The sequence below is a fragment of the Gallinula chloropus genome (genome assembly GCF_964237585.1).
Source record: "Gallinula chloropus genome assembly, chromosome: 2".
Lineage (NCBI taxonomy): Eukaryota > Metazoa > Chordata > Aves > Gruiformes > Rallidae > Gallinula > Gallinula chloropus.
Window position 1 is genome coordinate 24,321,090 of NC_140086.1, and position 18,478 is coordinate 24,339,567.

The following is an 18,478-nucleotide window of genomic DNA, read 5'->3' on the forward strand; positions in this document are numbered from 1 at the left end:
CGCAGATCTGAAGTAATGAAGATAAGCAACTGTGCTAGCTGATAACTGACTCAATAGTCCACGTACTTTATGAAGCCTATAAATGAAAAGCTCATTCTCTCCTTTTTTCTGTATTCTATTTTCTTTGGTAATGAGATGTCTGTCAGCTTCTTGTCAGTTGATACAGTGTATTATATAATTTGTGATAGTATATGAATTCTGTAACACGTTAGAGGAGTAAATAAGAGAAGAGTTTTTGGACTACAAGAGTTTTTGGTCTACACCACCTCTTTATTTATAGTAGGTGTTTAATAGTTATTTTTTTAGCTTTAAAAATGAACTTTGCCAGGTCTGTTTGAAAAAACCCAAAAAGCGCCAAGCAAAAGAGACTTCTTAGTGTTTCCTCTGTGATGTTTTTCCAGAGTTCAGTAAATACCCTCTTGCATTTTTTTTCCTACTCTTCAATTCAGTTTTGATTCTCAATTGATACTCTGTTACTTGACAAATTTGAGAGTATCTTTCTGTTCATCCTGGCTGAAAAATAAACAGCAAACATGGTATGGAAGAGAGCTGGGTATAACTGCAAGATGTATTCTAGACTTCAAGAAGTCTGAAGTTCTAAAGAGCCTCAATTCTTCTGTTTTAATTCTCAGAAGTAACTGAAAGTCCTACTGAAAGTCAAGTTATTAAAGAACAAAAAGAAACCTGCTAAAAATTCAGTGGGGCCATAGAAGATAGTATTACACACTGGTAAATGTTATTTAAAGGAATGTTTTTTTAGAGACCAGAAGACATTAAGAGGCTGCAACTGCTTTGAAAGTTGTGGGCTGCCATGTTGCATTATGTTCACATAGTGGTAGTTCTGCTTATTAAGATGTGGGTTATCCTACAGAATATGTTCAGGGCCAGCTCTGTTGAGGTTTCTGTTAGTTCAGTTGTTCAACTTCAGAGCACGATAGTAACATGATTTAGCACAATCCACATGGGCTATCTATACTTAAGAACGAACAGGAAACATTTGCATATACAGCAAACTAATTAATATTGTTGGTAGATATTTAAAAAACCAAAACCTGTGTTTAAGGGTGAAATTTAAGAACCATGTGCTTAATCTGATTTTATTATCCTATGAGGATAACATCTAGCAATTGCCGAGCGATGCAGGTAATTTTAAAACACCAGAGTTCAGTGAGTAGTCATTCTTTGCATCAGTTGATGACAATAAAAGAATGGGGGTGGGGGGAAGCCTGTAGCATCTGGTTGGCATTCATTTTTGAACCTTTCTGTAACTGTCTGCATATTAAAGGAAGAACTGATAAGTTATTGGCACATTCTAGCATAAGAAACCTTGGTTGTCCTTTTTCAGGGCTGAGTAGGGTTTTGGGAAGGTCTTTGGACATGTTTGCATGGGTGTAGTTCTACAGCTTTGTGTCAGTATGGAGCACAGGCAGAGTGAGAAATACTTATTTTCAAAAATTAGCATTTACTTACATACCATGTAAAACGAAGGCAGTGGCCTTAAAAGGAATCATTTACTTGATGGACTTCAGTAATATTCTGTAAACTAGTTGGAAACTGTTGGGGCATTTGTATTTCTCCACACTATTTTATCTCATTACAGAAAATAAGTAGCAAGCAATCCCTGAAAATTACATTTCTCACAAGCTTTGTGTTTAATAACTATTTGGCTATTTTCTTAACATCTTTATCACTTGCTTTTGTTTCACGTGGTTTTGTTCTTGTGAAGAAGCTCTCAGTTCATTGCTGGCAATCTGCAAACTAAAAACAATGTAGTACTAGTGTTGGTGGACAAAAGCTTGTTACTACTATGTGTAGACTTAGCAGGCATTTTGTATGTAGGAATTGGAGAAATACAGAAAATGTGGCATTCCTTTAATCACTCTCCAAATGTAGGACTGTGCTCATTTGTTAGGCAAGCTGTAAAGTATTTGAGGAACAGCTCTAGCCTTCCACAGTAGAAGAAGGACTATCTCTTTTTCCAGGGAAGTATTCTGGTACGTGCATGGTATTCGTAACCACCATTACCTTTGTTTTGACAAAGTTCACGCATAACTTGACAGTATTTATGATCTTAGTGATAAATACTAGTTGCATATTTTTGAAACTGTGCAGCTGTCTTTATGAAGGATATCAACATCTATCCTTCTTTAGTAACTTCTGTTGGACAGGCAGGAGACTATTGCATATTCTGTCACCTGATCTGCATCAGTCAACCCCTTCTGTAGTTCTGCAGCTGTAATTGGACTGTAGATATGTAAGAATCTAGTAACTGAGTTGTAAATGCTATTTGGCATATTTCTGTATTAAAATACCTCAGGTACATTTTCTGTATTACTTGTAATAATCATTATGAAATTATAATCTTCTGAATAATTAAAATATGTATCTGAAAATGGTTTTATGCTTTCTTGCAGCTAACAGAAGATGAAATTGCAACTATTCTGAAATCCACTCTTAAAGGACTTGAATACTTGCACTTCATGAGAAAAATACATAGAGATATAAAAGCTGGAAACATCCTTCTTAACACTGAGGGACATGCAAAATTAGCAGATTTTGGTGTGGCTGGCCAGTTAACAGTAAGTACCTGTGGAGAGATCATTTAAAAATGCTGTAGTGCTCCTAGTCAGTCATGGTTTTTTTACATCTGTCTTTTTCTTCTACCATCGATTTTGTCTGAGTAGTGACTGGTGGTACTGGTAGAGTTAACATTCTTTATCAGGGTGAGTATTTAATGTATTGCAAGGTTATTTAATTTTCAGTTGTTTATATTTATAACCCAGTGTACTTCACCTGCCTGATGATGATCCCACTCTAATTTTTGTGGTTTAAGTTTATGGTCATCAGTACCTGTTTGGCCTCTGTAGACTGATGGGTGAATCTGGCCTAAACTGGAAGTCACTGCCACTTGACCTTTGGGTGGCTAATTTAACTTTGAAATATAATATTAATATCAAAATAATCTAAAAAAAAAATTCTTAGTTTTAATTGCATAAATAATATAATTACAGGATACAATGGCAAAACGTAATACTGTTATAGGAACCCCGTTTTGGATGGCTCCTGAAGTAATACAAGAGATTGGATACAACTGCGTGGCAGACATCTGGTCCCTTGGTATCACTTCAATAGAAATGGCTGAAGGAAAGCCTCCGTATGCTGACATTCATCCCATGAGGGTAAGTGCATGTGGTGGTGTTTTCCTTGGTGTATTAAAATAAAAAATCCACCTAAAAATCTAAAAACAAATTTAAAAAAAAAATCATAAAATTGTATGTTCATGAGCAAAGATGTTAAGGCTAAGAATTTTTATTGGCTGCCTTGCTTACTATTTATTGCAGTTTACCTGTGTTTTAACATGTCTCTGTAAGGTTTCAAAGTGCCTTTGTGTCCACTTGAGAGAGAACTAAAGATTAAGTGCTGAATTGACTTGAAGGCAACATTTAGAGCTTATTCTGTACTGTGCCTGCACATGGAGAGTTCCGTAACCAAGAGGCCATCTCCTTTCAAAGGCAGTTTTGAAAGTAAAGATGGCCTAGAGAAGGGTTCCGTATTGTCCTAGATTTGCACTGCTAATATTAGCAGTCCTTGACAGTTTTTATTTATTACTGACTCTTAAAGTCTGATACTGAATTAGTTTACTTTTTGCAGAACAAAATGTAAATAGAGTTAGTCGCTTTGAGAAGTTGCAGTCATAAAGGAATTACTTGGAGAAGTTCGTGGGGAGCGATGTTTCTCTAGAAGTAAGAGTTGCCGCTGTTAGTCATACTTTTTTGAAATGAGCTATGGAGTAGCTACACTGTCTGCTCTGAGCATCAAGAAATAATCTTCTCTTGAATTGTGTATATCTGGAGCCCGTTTGGTGTTAATGAGGCGCTTTATATTGCTAAAGGTGGATTTTTCTTCATCTTTGTGCAGCCATACTAAATTATGTAATTCCGTTTTCCTCTGCTGGTGCCTTGTATGTCAGGACCCTTAATATAAGGAAGCCACCACTGTTGAAAGTGAAGGTTCATATATTATTGTAAGGTGATGCATATATAAGTTGAGGTGCATTTAGAGCTGCTGGGTTCTTTTCTTTTTTCCTTCTTTTTTTTTTGGGGGGGTGGGGTGTGAGTGTGTTTTTTGGAGCAGAGCTGTTTCCTGAAGTTTTATGGCAATGTGCAGCTTGGTTAAAGCAAGTGAGTGTCTTGCATTTAGAAAAATTACATAATTTTGGAAATGAAGCTGAGTAATTTTCCTGCACCATATTTTTTTTTCCTGTGCAATTAACTATTTTTAAGTTAGTGTTCGAACTGAGAATACTCAGATGAAAGCTGAGAACAGAGTAAATATCTCTGGAGCTTTGTTTTTGATGGGAATTTAATTAAAGATGGAGTAACATTAAAAATATTTGGAAGAACTATTGATTACAAATTAAATATTTTTGATCACGCTGGGTTTTTTGATTGTACTTTTAATTAAAGTGTCTTAATTACATCTGAGTCCCTTTTAACATCGTTACATATGTAGTTTCACTGGCTGTTGAAAGGTGAGGACTACATTATCTGAAAGGATTTTTATACGTATTACAATAGCTGCTTATAAATCAAAGGTCACTGAGTTTGAAAGCCTGTGAATATGTTTAATTCTTGTAATCAAATGAGTGCTATCAAAGGCCAAAGTAATTTAGCACAACAATTCTGGATTACATAGAACATGTGTTCTTGTTAATAAATTACGTTATGGTTTTTAAGGGCTTGTATGCAGTTAGTACTCTTTTGTATATTTGATACCTACAGTTTTTCTTAATTTTTATTAGTGAGTTGTTACAGTGGTTAACGAGAAGTACACAGATTTAAGTTGCAATAGTTTTCCCAGTGTCATATGATACAGCTTCACAGAACTTTTGGACATATGTAGATGCTTTGCTACTTTGTTTTAGTTATGACATAGAATTGATACAGGCAAGCATGAAAGCTTGGGCAAATTTTCATTGCCTTTTCTAGATGTTACTGGAGTTCTGTGGTATTTATGTAAGGCACAATTTTGTTACTTGGGAATGCATGTTGAAATTACCATGTGCTCTGTTTTGCTGTAGGCTGGTTGGCACTGCCACAAAGGTAGTGCACTGCCAGTAGGCCATTTCCTTGTCAACTGCATTTACAGCTTAATAGAAATATTACATGACTTCTTTAAACAAGTGTTTTGGCAGAGAGGAAATAGCAGATTCCATGCAAACAAGCATAGCTTCCTCTGCTTAACCACACTCCAGCTACTCCAAAGAACTGTACTAGTTTCAGCTGGGAAGGAATGAGAAGTGGAGGGGTGCAAAATGGAGTTTCATGTGTGGGGGGAAAAACGGCAGGTTATTTCCTGGTTTAGTATACTTGACTGCGTAAGTGTCATCAATTCTATATCCCTCTGCTGCAAATCGGAGTTTGACAGAGCCTGCAGTTATACTTGATTTGAGGCTCAAAGGTCAAGACCGTTTGCCAGCCCAGTAGGTCTAATGCCTCACATATTTGATGTCAGAGTCCTTTTGTGCTTTTGCTCGTGATGAAAAGTGAAACTTCTGTATTTTCTCTGAGTTTTCATCACAGAAGGAGTGTTGTCAAATAGTTTTAAAGGAGGGGAAAAAATACAGATGTCCTCAAGGTTGCCCTAAAACATCATGATGCAGCCACGAGAAATAGCAAGGAATTTGCTGCCAAGGCAAAAGTCACTCAAACCTGCATAACTGAACCCATCCAGTAAGGCTGAAAGCATGTTGATTGCAGTAGGCCACAAAGTAACCAGGGTTCATGTGGCTATCAGTGTTTGCATCTGCCTTTGATTGCCCTGTGGGGATGAGCAGTTACAGGTTTATAGTGGAGCTAGTTCCAGGGGGCTTCAGCGTGGTTCTAGAGCCCTACTCTGAAGCTGCAGGGGTATGTTTTAATAGCTGTGCTCCTGTGTCCCCCACTGACAGCAGCGTGTGTGCTGTCCTGTTCTAATAAAGCATTTATGTCCTGTCACTGCCTGAATTTAATTCAAACCATTAACTGCTGTGTATAGTCTCTCCTCTAACTGCAATATCTGTCTTTATTATTTCTCTTTGTTTCTATTTTTTTGTAAAAAAAATCTATAAGATGTGGCATTGTGTTGTCATATAAAATTTGTTTCTGGTAGAAGACCCTCTAAGCAGCAGAGTTTTTACTTGATAATAGAGCTCCTACTGCTGATACTTTGTTTTGTGAACAAGTGGAGTAACAGCATTTGGCCATAAAGCTAGTCTTGAACCTTTAAAATGGCTGTGTTTTCAGGTCCTTTCTCTAGGAACACTTGTTTCCACAAATTTTCCTTATATTCAAGCACTGAGATGATGACTTACTGCTGCAAGGCTGTGATTTTTTATGATCAAGTTAAGACTGTGAAGTGAAGGGAAGCCTGTCCACCGCTGGGAGCTCCTGATCTTTCTGTTAAGCAAACAGTAGCGTTGTAGTGGCCTCACGTGGAGTTGGATACAGGAACTGATGTTCTGGGAAGTTAACTTGAGAGAAACCTGCTAAAACTGAGCTGGTGAAGTTTTAGGAGTATGTATAATGGACAGAAGTGGGTTGAGTGGAGTTACTGCCTTTGGCCACAGCTATGCTTTAAGCATTGCAGGCTAACTATAAAACTGCAACTTGCATATTGTTTGCTCTTCTTTGCAAGGTTGACACTTACTGACAGGATGATGTACTTCAGATAAATGCTGGTAGCTCTCTTCCCACCCCCACCCCCCCCCCACCCCCCAAAAAAAAAAAGCCACCCTTCCCCTAAACTCTTTTTTTCTTTCATGCTTATCAGGCAGCTGCAATAATTCACGTTGCTGTGGTATGGCAGAAGCTGGTGGTAGATGCGTTTTTCAACACTTCACAATATTGGGCTTTGTTTCTTTATGGTGAGGTTTGCTGGAAATGGACATGTGGGCATCACATGTTTTGCAGTGAATTGGAGGAAGCCAATTTGAACTGCTTCCATTTGCCTTAAGTCCAATCATGATATTTATTTTTCCATGGCACTTACCCAGATTATCCATGCCTCCTGCTTAGCCTGTGTCGTTTCCACCCTGGGCTAATCTGTTTGTAATAACTTTTTATTCCTGATGTATCTTACACCATTTCCTAGTTTTTTATTCTGAACATACTGCATTAAAACTGGAGATTGAAGTGAGAATTATTGCTGTGTAAAGCTGCAAGAACCGAGGAAGCTGTCATGTTGAGCATCACTCTCTCACTGAGACCAGTTTTTCAGTCACTGAGAAAATTACTTACTCTTTTTCCTCAGAAATTGAGTAGAGGTAAAAAGAAAAAATGTTTCTGACAATACCAGAGGACAGTCACTCTTGCATTTCTTCTCTCCAAGAGATGGAATTGTCTGATCAGTTTCTATTCTTTTCTTTGAGAGTTCACCTATCTTATCTCAGCATTGCTGCTTTTGATTTAGGTAGCCTCATTAAAGTATATTATATGGTTTTCTTATTTTAGTGCCTTCATTTATCTTTAGGAAGACGTTTAACTTCTGAAAGCCCTTTTCCTTTTAAGAACTTCCTGTAAGACACTTTTTGTTAATTTGTAATTTGAGATCTTGCCTGCTGTTTCTAGATAGTCAGCTAATACTGAAAGATTTAAAATATGGATTTTTTGATTGTACGTTACTATTTATGATTTTACTACCTCTTAAATTGTGGAGTAACTGAGCTGTGATAGAACTCACTGAGCATGATTCCTCAAAGAGGTCATAATTCTTAAGTGTTTCTGTTGTGCATTCTAGGTTATGGTAGTTCCCTTACAATTAAATAATCTGTGTGCCTTTAAGCATCTTGAAGTATTAAGATTATTTTATTATAGTTAAATTTTAACTCTTGAAAAAAAACATTTGAGGCCCTAACACAGTTTTTTGAATGGTAGGAATGCATATAGATAAAAGAACAAAAACCCCTGACTTCCCCTTCCTCTGCATCGTCCATTGTGTCTTGTCTGTCTTAAAAAATCTGATGTTACATGGTTGAGGCAGTAGACTGGAATTGGAGAAGCTGTCTTACTGCAGGTTTCCCAAAGAGCTGTTGGGAGACCTTTGGACCTCTCTAGGCTTTGAATAGAGTTTTCGTATTTGCTTTGTACCCACCTAAATGTAGGCGATGGCTGCCAAGAGGTGGTATTCCTTGCTCTTTCCATGCGTTTTCATCACCTGCTTCTGTTGTAATGAACATTTAGGGGGCCATGTGATGACCTGGATCAGAAAATAGGTCCATCTGAAAACTAACCAAGTAACAAGAAAGACCTTTCACTGGTATTACTAGCTGCTTGCTCATGAATTTATTATAATTAGAACTTAGTAATTATTTAAGGAAACTCCTGTGTATGTACATACATCAGAGGTTATTGTGTATCTAGATACTGTCTCATGCTTGGGAGCTGGACCTGGCTTGGGAGCTAGACCAGTACTGCTGTCCTGGTTGGGCTGCTCTGGATTCCATCTGCATTTTTAATGCAGAGCGAGTCTGACAGAGTAGTAATTGCAGACTGTGGAGCTTCTCTGGAGATGGACCTTACAACTCTCTGTTGCAAGGGACAAACTGATTTTTTTTTTTTCTTTTTTGTAGCCTGTCCTACCTGCCCTTTAGGACTTTTTCTAGTTGGGCAAATCAATAAAATGAGACAGGGTTCTAGACCTTTCGTGGGTAGGTATTCCACCAGAAAACCTCCCTCCTTCTGTCTCATCTGTTCTTCCATCTTTTAGTGTAATTGTTGTGATATAGCTGAACTTCATGGGATAAACTTCCAGTGGCCTTCACTTTGCATGCAGATGAAAGCAAGTGTTCCTACATAATATATTTCCCTTTGTGGTACTATTTTAGTCAGAATTTCAATTTCTTATAACTTTGTTCATGAGGAAAAATGAGCATGATTAATACCAGACAGTATTTGGCTAACAGAAAATAAAGTACGTTCTCTGTATAGATTGGGAAAAAAAGAAATCAGTGTCAAAGGAGTTGCTTCCTGCCTAAGTCACCACAAGAAATACAACTCCATGTGGTAATAGGATGTGGAGCATTTTTCCTTTGAGATAGTATTATATGGTTCAAACCAGTTGTACCTATGCTAATACCAGTGATCATGTGGAAATTATATTTTTGGTAGTTCGCTTCTTGTTCAACAACTTTCTTTTCAGGGTTAAACTCGTAAGGAGGTGAGACTTATTGTATTTAGAGGTCCATTAAAAATAAATCCTTAAGTTTTCATTTAAATACACTCCTATGTCTAATCAGTAAGTAAGAACCTGCTCCGATCAAAATGTGAATAACTGTATGGTGACTTTTTTTGTTTGTTTGGATTAAAAAAAGTAAGACATTTCTTTCAGAGGTAAATTTGATTAAAAAAGTAGAGCCAAATGCATTTTCATTCAAGATTTATTTCACTTGTCAAAATAAACATAGGGGGGTTTAATAATTTGTTTTTTTAAACCTTGAAGATTGATCAGTGTTTGTAGCCTGCCAACAGACCTCTTTACCTGAACTGCTTCTTGTATGTTAAGTTATTGCTGAGCTGCAGGATGGTTCCTGACACCCTGTTCATGACCTGACTCCTTTCAACAAGGCTTCTGGAGTTGAGAGATGAGAAATGTTGGACAAATTAAAATAAATGACTGTGTACATTTGAACTTGCATGTCTATTTGTATTCATTTTTTTGTGAGCAAATACCTGATGTACATATCTAAATGAGATAGATGCACAGAGTTTGCTAGAACCTAAGTATCTAGATATTCGATCTAGTGATCATGAGAGTTGCTTTTTCTGTGAGTGAAGATGCCAGTTAGTGTTTGCTGTCACTGTAATGAGAGTTGGACTTGATTGCTTATTTTGTCAGTGTTCTTTAATAGGTATATAAAAGTGTGGGTTGTTACATGCAACTTGAGAAAATACATTTATAAATTATCTGGAATAATTAATAAATATCTGGATAATTAATAAATTATCTTAAGGCAGCTGGTAGCTATTACAGCTATGTCATTTTCACTAGGTGAAGAGAGACAGATTTTAGGTACTTGGTAATTGTGTCAGTTTGACATAAGTTTTCACCGTGGTTGAGTTACTTTTTAGCAATGGATTGAAAGTAAATGAAGTGCCAACTATGGTTCTGCAGAAAATAATTGTTTGTGGCTCATTGGCAAATTCCTCATGGAACTTCAACAATCCTTCTCTGTAGATTATTTTTTATATAAAAATTTATATATATATATAAAAAGCCTTAATCTTGTGATTTACGGTTTTGGTTAAAATGTGCTCAATTATTGCTTTTATATATATATATATGTACAGTTTATGTATATATATCTAGTGAGGTAGGGAGGGGTTGAGGTGCTTTCCTCATGGGGCTCTTGTTTGTGGAAGTGCCAGGCATAGATACAGAATGTGTCTTTTGAATGTAACGTCTTTCTTAGTATTTAATGCCCTTGAGATTTATGGAGGAAGCGAATTTCAAAAGGATTTAAGTTGCTTATTTACTTGTGACCAGCCCTTCTGTGGACTCACTGTAGAGGAGAATGCAGGGAATAATACTGTGATGAGTGAGGAGGGCAACCCAGGCAGGTGCCCTTGGGGTATAGTCTAGTTTCTTGTAATATAGAAGTATAACTTCCTCCCATATTTCAGCATGCCTAGCACAGAATTTTAATGAAGGTTCCTATACACCAAGAACAGCTTATCCCAAAAAAAAACGATAAACAGAGTAAAAGAATTGACTTCAGACATCAAAGACTAGTTTAGAGGTGTCTGGTTGCAAAATGTGTAACACCAAAGCCTGTGATATTTTACTTATTTTCTTAAATTGCCACTGACAATTAATTGCGTGACTTTATCAGGTTCAGTTGCATGTATCGAAACTCCTGGACAGTGATGTGCTAGCATGGCAGCATCTAGTTCTCAAGACTTGATGGCTTGCTGTGCAAAGGAATAGTCTTGTTAATGTCAGTCTGTTTCTTGTGGAAAGGAGAGTTTTTGGAATACTGTTGTGAAAGCAAGATAGGAAAAATATCATTTGTCCTCTGGTAAAACTTAAAACATTTTCTCCCTAATGCCCCAAGGAACTTTTTGAAGAGGTTTTGCCACATTACTTTATCAAGAGTCTGTATTTCTTTCTTCCCACAGAAAAGATGATCAGATCTGTCTGGTTTATGGGACTCTTGAGATTAGAAACTATGTAAAAGACTGGATACATACAGTAATCCTGTTACCTTTCCCTACTGATTTGCAAAGGGATGCAGAACTGGCCTGATACACGGAGAGGCTTAGGAGTTGTGATAAGGACAGGGAGAGATCATTCCGCAATTACCGTCTTGGGTAAAACAGATTCAACATGGAATAAAGGAAAGAAAACTCTCTAACTTATTCCACTGCACTGCACACCCAGTGACACTAGAGTGGGGTAATGAGAAGTGTGGCCAGATCTTAAAACACGTTCACCCCTGCTGCTTAGCGAACTTCACTTTAGTCATGATTTTGCTCCCTTCTTACTGCCCCATTGTGGCATGGGGAGGAGCAGGGAAATGGGGTTTTCGGTCAGTTCCTCATGAGTTTGAGTTGTTTCCTTTCTTAGCCAGGGTGGAGGGGGTGGGGGAAGGGAGGCATTCCTCACACCCTTTCCCTGCTCCAGTGTTGGCGTCGCACTGATGAACTACTCCAGCCTGAGTCCTTTCCCACGGGGCTTCAGCTCTTCACCAGCTGCCTCAGTGTGTGTCACTGCTATGGGGTGGAGTCATAAATCATAGAATGTCTCTTGGACCCTGACTGCTCCAACCTGGTCCTCCATGGGGTCACAAGTTCCCCCCAGCAAACCTGTTCCAGTATGGATCTCTCTTGCTCATCTCTGTGTCTCTGTCTCACTCCACGGACAGCAAGTGCTGGCAGAGGCTTGCTCCAACACGGCTCACAGCATCTCCTGTATGTCTCCACCTGCTCCTGTTTGGGGCCTCTCCAGGGGCTGCAGGTGGGGTCTCAGTCTTTCCCATGGTCTGCGGAGGGACATCCAGCATCTCTGGGGTGCCTCCTCCCTTGCCCTCTTCCCTGGCCTTGGTGTCTGCACAGTTTCTTACGTCTTCTCACTCCCTTCTCTGGTGGCAAAAAGCAGCTGCTCGCACTTTTTTCCTTCTTAAATGTGATTCCCAGATGTGCTGTGACCATCACTGATGGGCTTGGCCTTGGTCAGCAGCAACTCTGGCCTTGAGGTGGCTGGTGTTTACACTGTCAGGCCTGCAGAGAGCTTCTGGCTGCTTCTTGGAGAAGCCACCCCTGCAGCCACCCTTCTCCATGAGGACCCAGCAGGTGGGGTTGAATTGAGTTCAGCTTCAGAAGAATCACCTGCAAGATGGTACTGTGGTAAGACAGGGTAAGCTATGTGAAATCTGGAAGAAGAGCTCACTAGTGAGCAGAAATCAATGCTTTATAAAGGTTCATCTTCATTCATATTTGTCTAATGGGTACAGAATGGTATGACATTAGCACTGATGCACATGCTATGAAAACATTACATTACTTGAACTGTGTAGATTAAATTGGAGGATGACAAGGTGCTATTCCCATCCACATTAAAACTTTCGGAAGTCTACAGTCAGATGTGTGTAGTTGTTGTCTTCTGTAAATACTGCTATTCTTATCTACTCTTTTTTTCTTACATCTAATGTGTTTTTCCCTTCAGCAATCAGATGGCTTGAAAGTTCACATGCTAAAACTGTGGCAATATCAATAAAGTGCAGTTAAAAGTATTTGTGGTTATGGAATCTAGCATAAATGTTTCATGGTGGTGTGGAGAATATATCATCACTTCTTCACAGAACTAGAATTTTTGAGGGTAGAATAAATATGTTTATTGCTGTTAGAAGTATAAATTCTTTAAATTTCTTAATGATATCTGGTTTCTTGGTTACATATGTGCACAAAAAGGAAATGTTAATGTGTCATGTGTAATAAAGTAGCAGAAGTGGAGAATATTTGAAATATGGACTGGAACTGGAGTTTAATTTGAATTAAATGGAAAACATTTATTTTGTGCTTCTAAATGAGGATTTAATTAAAATTAAATTAGTTCATCTTTTTAGACTTACCCCCGAATAGGAAATTTGAAACATACTTCAGTTGATGGTTGGTTTTCTCTGACTTTGATTAATCACTTTCAAAGTAAGTGGAGGATCAGTACAGTAATTTCATAATTACACACAAGTGAGTTAACTCAAAACTTTAAAATAACTATAAGGGAAAATTGATGTTGGTTAGTTTCACGTAATGCTGTGTATCTTTTGTGTATGATCCAGATTCTCAGAAGTGCTAATCTGAAAAAAGGACCACACCATAATACTACTTGTTTAGTTGCAAGACATGTTAACAGGGAAATGTTTGACCTGGGAATATTATCTTTTGAAGATTGGAACAGTAAGGAAAGGCTGAATGAAGCCATGAAATTGATGGGAGGATTCTTTGTGATTTGAGTGAACATAGTGTCAAGACCTGCATCTGTAAGCATTGCTAAAGATTATTTGATAGAACTGTTAGTATGGGTAAAGCCAGGAACATATTCAACAAACAAGCAAACCAACCCCCAGCTCATTCAGAAATTTTAATTCACTATAGATCTGCTCATTTGTGACTTTAGTAAAACTCTAAACATAGATCTAAGTGCAGAGCAAAACTATTTTGCAATCTGAAGATCTCAAAAAATAAAATTAAATACATTGTTTGAAATTGGTTATTGGCAGTAAGTCATCAAGACACATTAAAACTTAGATAGATAGATAGATATATTGCTGTCGTCTTTCAAGTTCCAGAATTAATGCGAAATATACAAGGTTAATTTTTATTCTGAGGTCTGGCAGCTAGCTTCATTGAGAGGAGGGAATTTGTGTATTGCCTTTAATTGAAGTAGGTCTGCTTGGATTTTTGTACGTGACTAGTGTCTTGCTAAGCCAAAAAAAAAAAAAAAAGAACTCAGGAAATCATTTTAAGAGTTTCTTGGAAGCTTGAATCAATACTTCTTTATTGAAGTGTATGTTCATTTTTTCTTAAACCTTGACATCGTTTTCACTATAGATAGTTGACTTGGAAGAAGTGCTTTAAAGAGTCTTGTCTACTATAGTGCCAGATTTTTAACACATTATTACACTTTTTAAAAGGAAAGAGTCTGTTTACTTGAGTTTTAGTTAAAGGGATATTTATTTGATTTTTAATCACATGAGAGAAAACCGCAGTTGGATTAGGACGAATATTAAGCTTCTATTGCTACTCACTGTGAGACTTCTACATGGTTTAAGTCTATCCTGGTTGTTTAATTTGTTTAAAAATAATAATAAAAAAAACCTAAAAATTTGCATAGACTGAAAGGAAGGTAAAATTTGGAGTGTAGGAAGCTTATTAAGACTGCATGTACCCTGTTTGGGTCTTGGTATTATATTGCCTTAAAATGTACACTGGGTCATTTTTAAAGGGGATGCTGCATATTTAATGGAAGAAATTTATTTAAAAGGAACGGTTTCCAATCAGTCTAAATTTGTTTCAGTTAAAACTTGATGGTCTAAAGACAACTTATAATCCTTTTCTTGTTATAAAGTATTGTCAAATTTGTAGTAGTATCAGTTAAAAAGTTTATGGAAACTTTGTTTTAAGGTGGTTTAAAATAGAACTAAATCTTTAATTTGTATTTGATGGCACCTGTTTTCATTTTGTTTCCCCGGCAACACCAGTGGTATCAAAAATTGCCCGTAGACCACCCTGGTGTTACAGAATGAAACCAGCCTGGCTTTTTCATTTCAGCCTTTTATTTTACTGACTAAATACTTAAACAAAGCTCTAACATGCGATCAGTAGTTTGTGAACTATCTCCAATGATTTGAATATGCAATTTGTGATTTTTTTTTTTAAATAAATATTTTCTGTATTAATGCCAACTTGTGTTGTTACATTATTTTAAAATTGCAGTGAGAAATGATGTAGGAAGAACTTTTGATATCCCATGGCAGAGAAAGCTGTTTGAAAGCACTACTGTCTGCCTATGGAAAAGTAAAGTAGAAGCTCATAATTTTCAGATTGCATTTTTAGAGCTGTATGAAGCCAACCTTTTATTCCAGATGTAATTACTCATTATTGGCATTCCCATAGAAAAGAAACACAAAGCCAATGCAAATGTTACCTCATAAATTTCTACTTTCTTCTCTGCCACTTTACCACATCTAAAATTCCACACTGACTATGAATATTGTACATATGACATTCCAAACACCTCCAATCGTAATGCATTCTCAGTTTGTGTTTCAGAAAAGCCAATGGGGACAGAATTCTTGTAAATATTTCTTATCATTGCCTACCTGGAAAACTCTGCTTTAGCAACTGAAGTCTCCTCTGCAAAGCATATTCCTGAACTCCATCCTGTGTACTGTTGATGATAAAAAGCAGTGCTGGTGCTTTGAAAAGATTATTTGAGTGGGGAAAAACCTCTGATGGGAATCTGTGATGGCTTCTGTGGTAAAACAGGTAGCATTAGCAAGCACAAGATTTATGGGCAAATTCACATGCATGTGTTGAAATAGTAATCCGTGTTAACTGGGACGTTCCTTAGGAAATGTAATAATCATGAACTCTGACCTTGGGACAGAGGGCATGTCTACACTGGGCAGGTACATACAGGCCCAAGTAAGCTTTGCCCACACAGTCGTCCTGTTACTTCTCTTCAGGAGTTTCTCCAGAGCAACTGTGCATGCACTTTAAATGCTTAAATTTTTTTTGTCAGATGAGGGAGGAACATTACTTCATTTGTTTGTACTTTTTGTTTGTTTCTTTGAATAATACATTAAATTTGTGCGAACTGGGTTTTTTTTATGTTCATAAGTTGTAAGCATTTGATTTTTGGGGGTGAAAATGAGCATGTTTAAGTTCCAATTTTTAAAACAAACTAAAAGAGGAGTTTTAATGAATGCAGTGTTGTTAACTGGCCAGATTCATTGAATTGTGTAGAGAAATCAGTACAAAGTTTCTTAAAAGTTAATACTTCTTGCATTCATGTGAGTTGTATGTTCAGGTGATGACTCTGGAGCAACTCAGCGTGATGCCATTTTCTTGGTGTGAAAACATGGAGTATTGAGTAGCCAGAAGGTTCTTGCTGGGCTGGAAACAGTACAGTAAGCTGATGGTGCTACCAAAAGGTCTTTCTTACTGCTGCAGCCCTGTATGAACAGTAGGATAGGCTAAAAGCCAAAGACCATGTCTGTCGGTCTGTCTGGGTGTTGAACAGTCAGTGGGTGCTCAAGTAGCAGTGCTGTCAGGGGGCAGAATGTGACTTTGTCGCAGCTTGGAAGCAGTGTGTGGCACTCATGTGGGTCTGCATCCAAAGTAACATACCTGGCCTCAGACCTCATTTACATCTTTACCTCTCTCTGTGTAAAAATGACTTGCTGTTTTAGGCTGTAGTTCAGATCTTTCATACTGGATTTATTCCTAGTGCCTGGAAGAGGATCAGAGGGCTGGAGCAACTCTCCTGTGAAGACAGGCTGAGAGAGTTGGGCTTGTTCAGGCCAGAGAAGAGAAGGCTTCAGGGAGACCTTATAGCAGCCTTCCAGTACCTGAAGAGGCTGCAGAAAAGATGGGGAAGGGACTGTTTGCAAGGGCCTGGTATCATAGGACAAGAGCTAATGGCTTTAAACTCTTAAGAGGTTAAATTTAGATTAGATATGAGGAAGAAATTCTTCCCAGTGAGAGTGGTGAGGCCCTGGCACAGGCTGCCCAGAGAGGCTGTGCCTGCCCCCTCCCTGGCAGTGTCCAAAGCCAGGTTGGACGGGGCTTTGGGCAGCCTGGTCTAGTGGAAGGTGTCCCTGCCAATGGCAGGTCGGTTGGATCTAGATGAGCTTTGAGGTCCCTTCCAACCAAAAGCATTCTATGATTCTTTTAGTGCAGGCACAGAAGTGCATTTCTCAAAGCGGCTGAAGCATACACTGCGCTACTTTTGCTGCTGGCTAGTTGATCTCATGCCAGTTGAGGGTTGATTAAGATTTTGTTCAACATAAAGTTAGTTAAACAAAGTTTAATCTATTAAATTTCTTTCTTTTAAATTAGCTTACTGGAGGAGACAGTGTGTTCTGTTGCAGCGTTTCTGGCCTGGCATTATGATTCCTAAAGCTGCTTTAGTGTTGTTTGAAAGGACCCTTGTTAAAAATCACCTGGGTTATCATGCCCTTATGCTACACAGCATGAGAGTGACTGTAATATTAACAACCATGTTTAAGATAGATGTGGTTCATCTAGCATGTGTCTCAGCAGTTGGTATTGTGTGGTGGAACAGGAGTATGGGACAACTGGCGTGACCCCTATAACAAACTTACGTAGTGAATGTAGAAGTTGAATGTTGCCATGACTTGACTCCATCCATTCTAGCTATACCAGAATGGCACAGTCGCACCCTCAACTGCAACCTTTGTTGTCCAGGGTTCTTCTGAAAGCTTTCACAAAATGGCTGTAATTTAAGACAAAAATTCCCTTGAGTTTGAGCTGTATAAAAAGAAATTTAAAATAATTCCTGAAGCTTTAAAAACACCAAACAAAAACGCGCTCAGAAAAATCGTTGGGAAAATAATCATAAACTTTAAATACCTTTACTACCTTTTCCTCCAAACAAAATTGTAAAATTAATGAATTCATCATGCCACCATAGAAGGGAACACCCCAAAGGTGTGTCAGGATTTTTGCTCCTGGTGTTTTATAATCTGTTCTTGTTTTACCTGACAAACTTGTCTGGTGTTGCCACTGAGCTGATCCAAATTTCTGATTTGATAGAAAGTTTTGTGGTGGGATTTTTATATTTGTTTTGTGGTTTGTTTTGTGGGTTTTGGGTTGGGGTTTTTTTGCCTTTTTTTCTCTTTTTTTTTTTTTTTGAGATGGGTGTAATATTCTACAAAAATAATGAGTTCAGTTTGTTTAATGCTGTCAGAGAAGCACTGGTGGTGTTGGAAGTGTGTGATGGGACGAATAATCTCCCTTTTCTGTGGTAAGAAGCTATTACATCAGCATAATTGTATCACATCAGCTGTGCTGATGCAACTGGCTTTTGAACAAAGATGTAAATTGTTTCATTGATATGTGATACTAGTTGGGGGAGGGAAAAATAAAAGACCTTCTGGAGGAAGACATTTTGCCTTAGGATCTACGAACGTAAAAGTCTGGAAATGAAGGATTTGTTGAGAAACTGATCCCAAGAAGTCAGTCTAACTTTCAGTCTTACTTAAATTGCTTTAGAGATACAGAATATTATTTTTAAAAATTCCTTGAGATAACAACCAATCTTGTGTATTGAGTCTTTTTGATGTACTTGAACTCTCAGTAGTACTGACTTCCAAGTGAATGGAAAAATTCCATTTTTGTATTTATGCTATTCAGAGAGTTGGGTGGAAAAACTGAACAGCTTTGGGAAGAAGTTCTGGCACTTCTCTTTTTGAGGTTCA

The 18,478-nt window shown here is 37.8% G+C and overlaps 1 protein-coding gene across 1 annotated transcript in view; it reads left to right on the forward strand.

Annotated features, from left to right (window-relative positions):
* The window catches only part of STK3 (serine/threonine kinase 3), a gene marked incomplete at its 5' end in the record, with an annotated part of 143,585 nt that overhangs the window by 31,687 nt on the left and 93,420 nt on the right, over positions 1 to 18,478 (forward strand). Inside the window, 2 exons of the mRNA XM_084260921.1 lie at positions 2,415 to 2,579; positions 3,012 to 3,179. Of these exons, the coding sequence (XP_084117047.1) occupies positions 2,415 to 2,579; positions 3,012 to 3,179 (333 nt within the window). The remainder of the gene's footprint in view (positions 1 to 2,414; positions 2,580 to 3,011; positions 3,180 to 18,478) is intronic.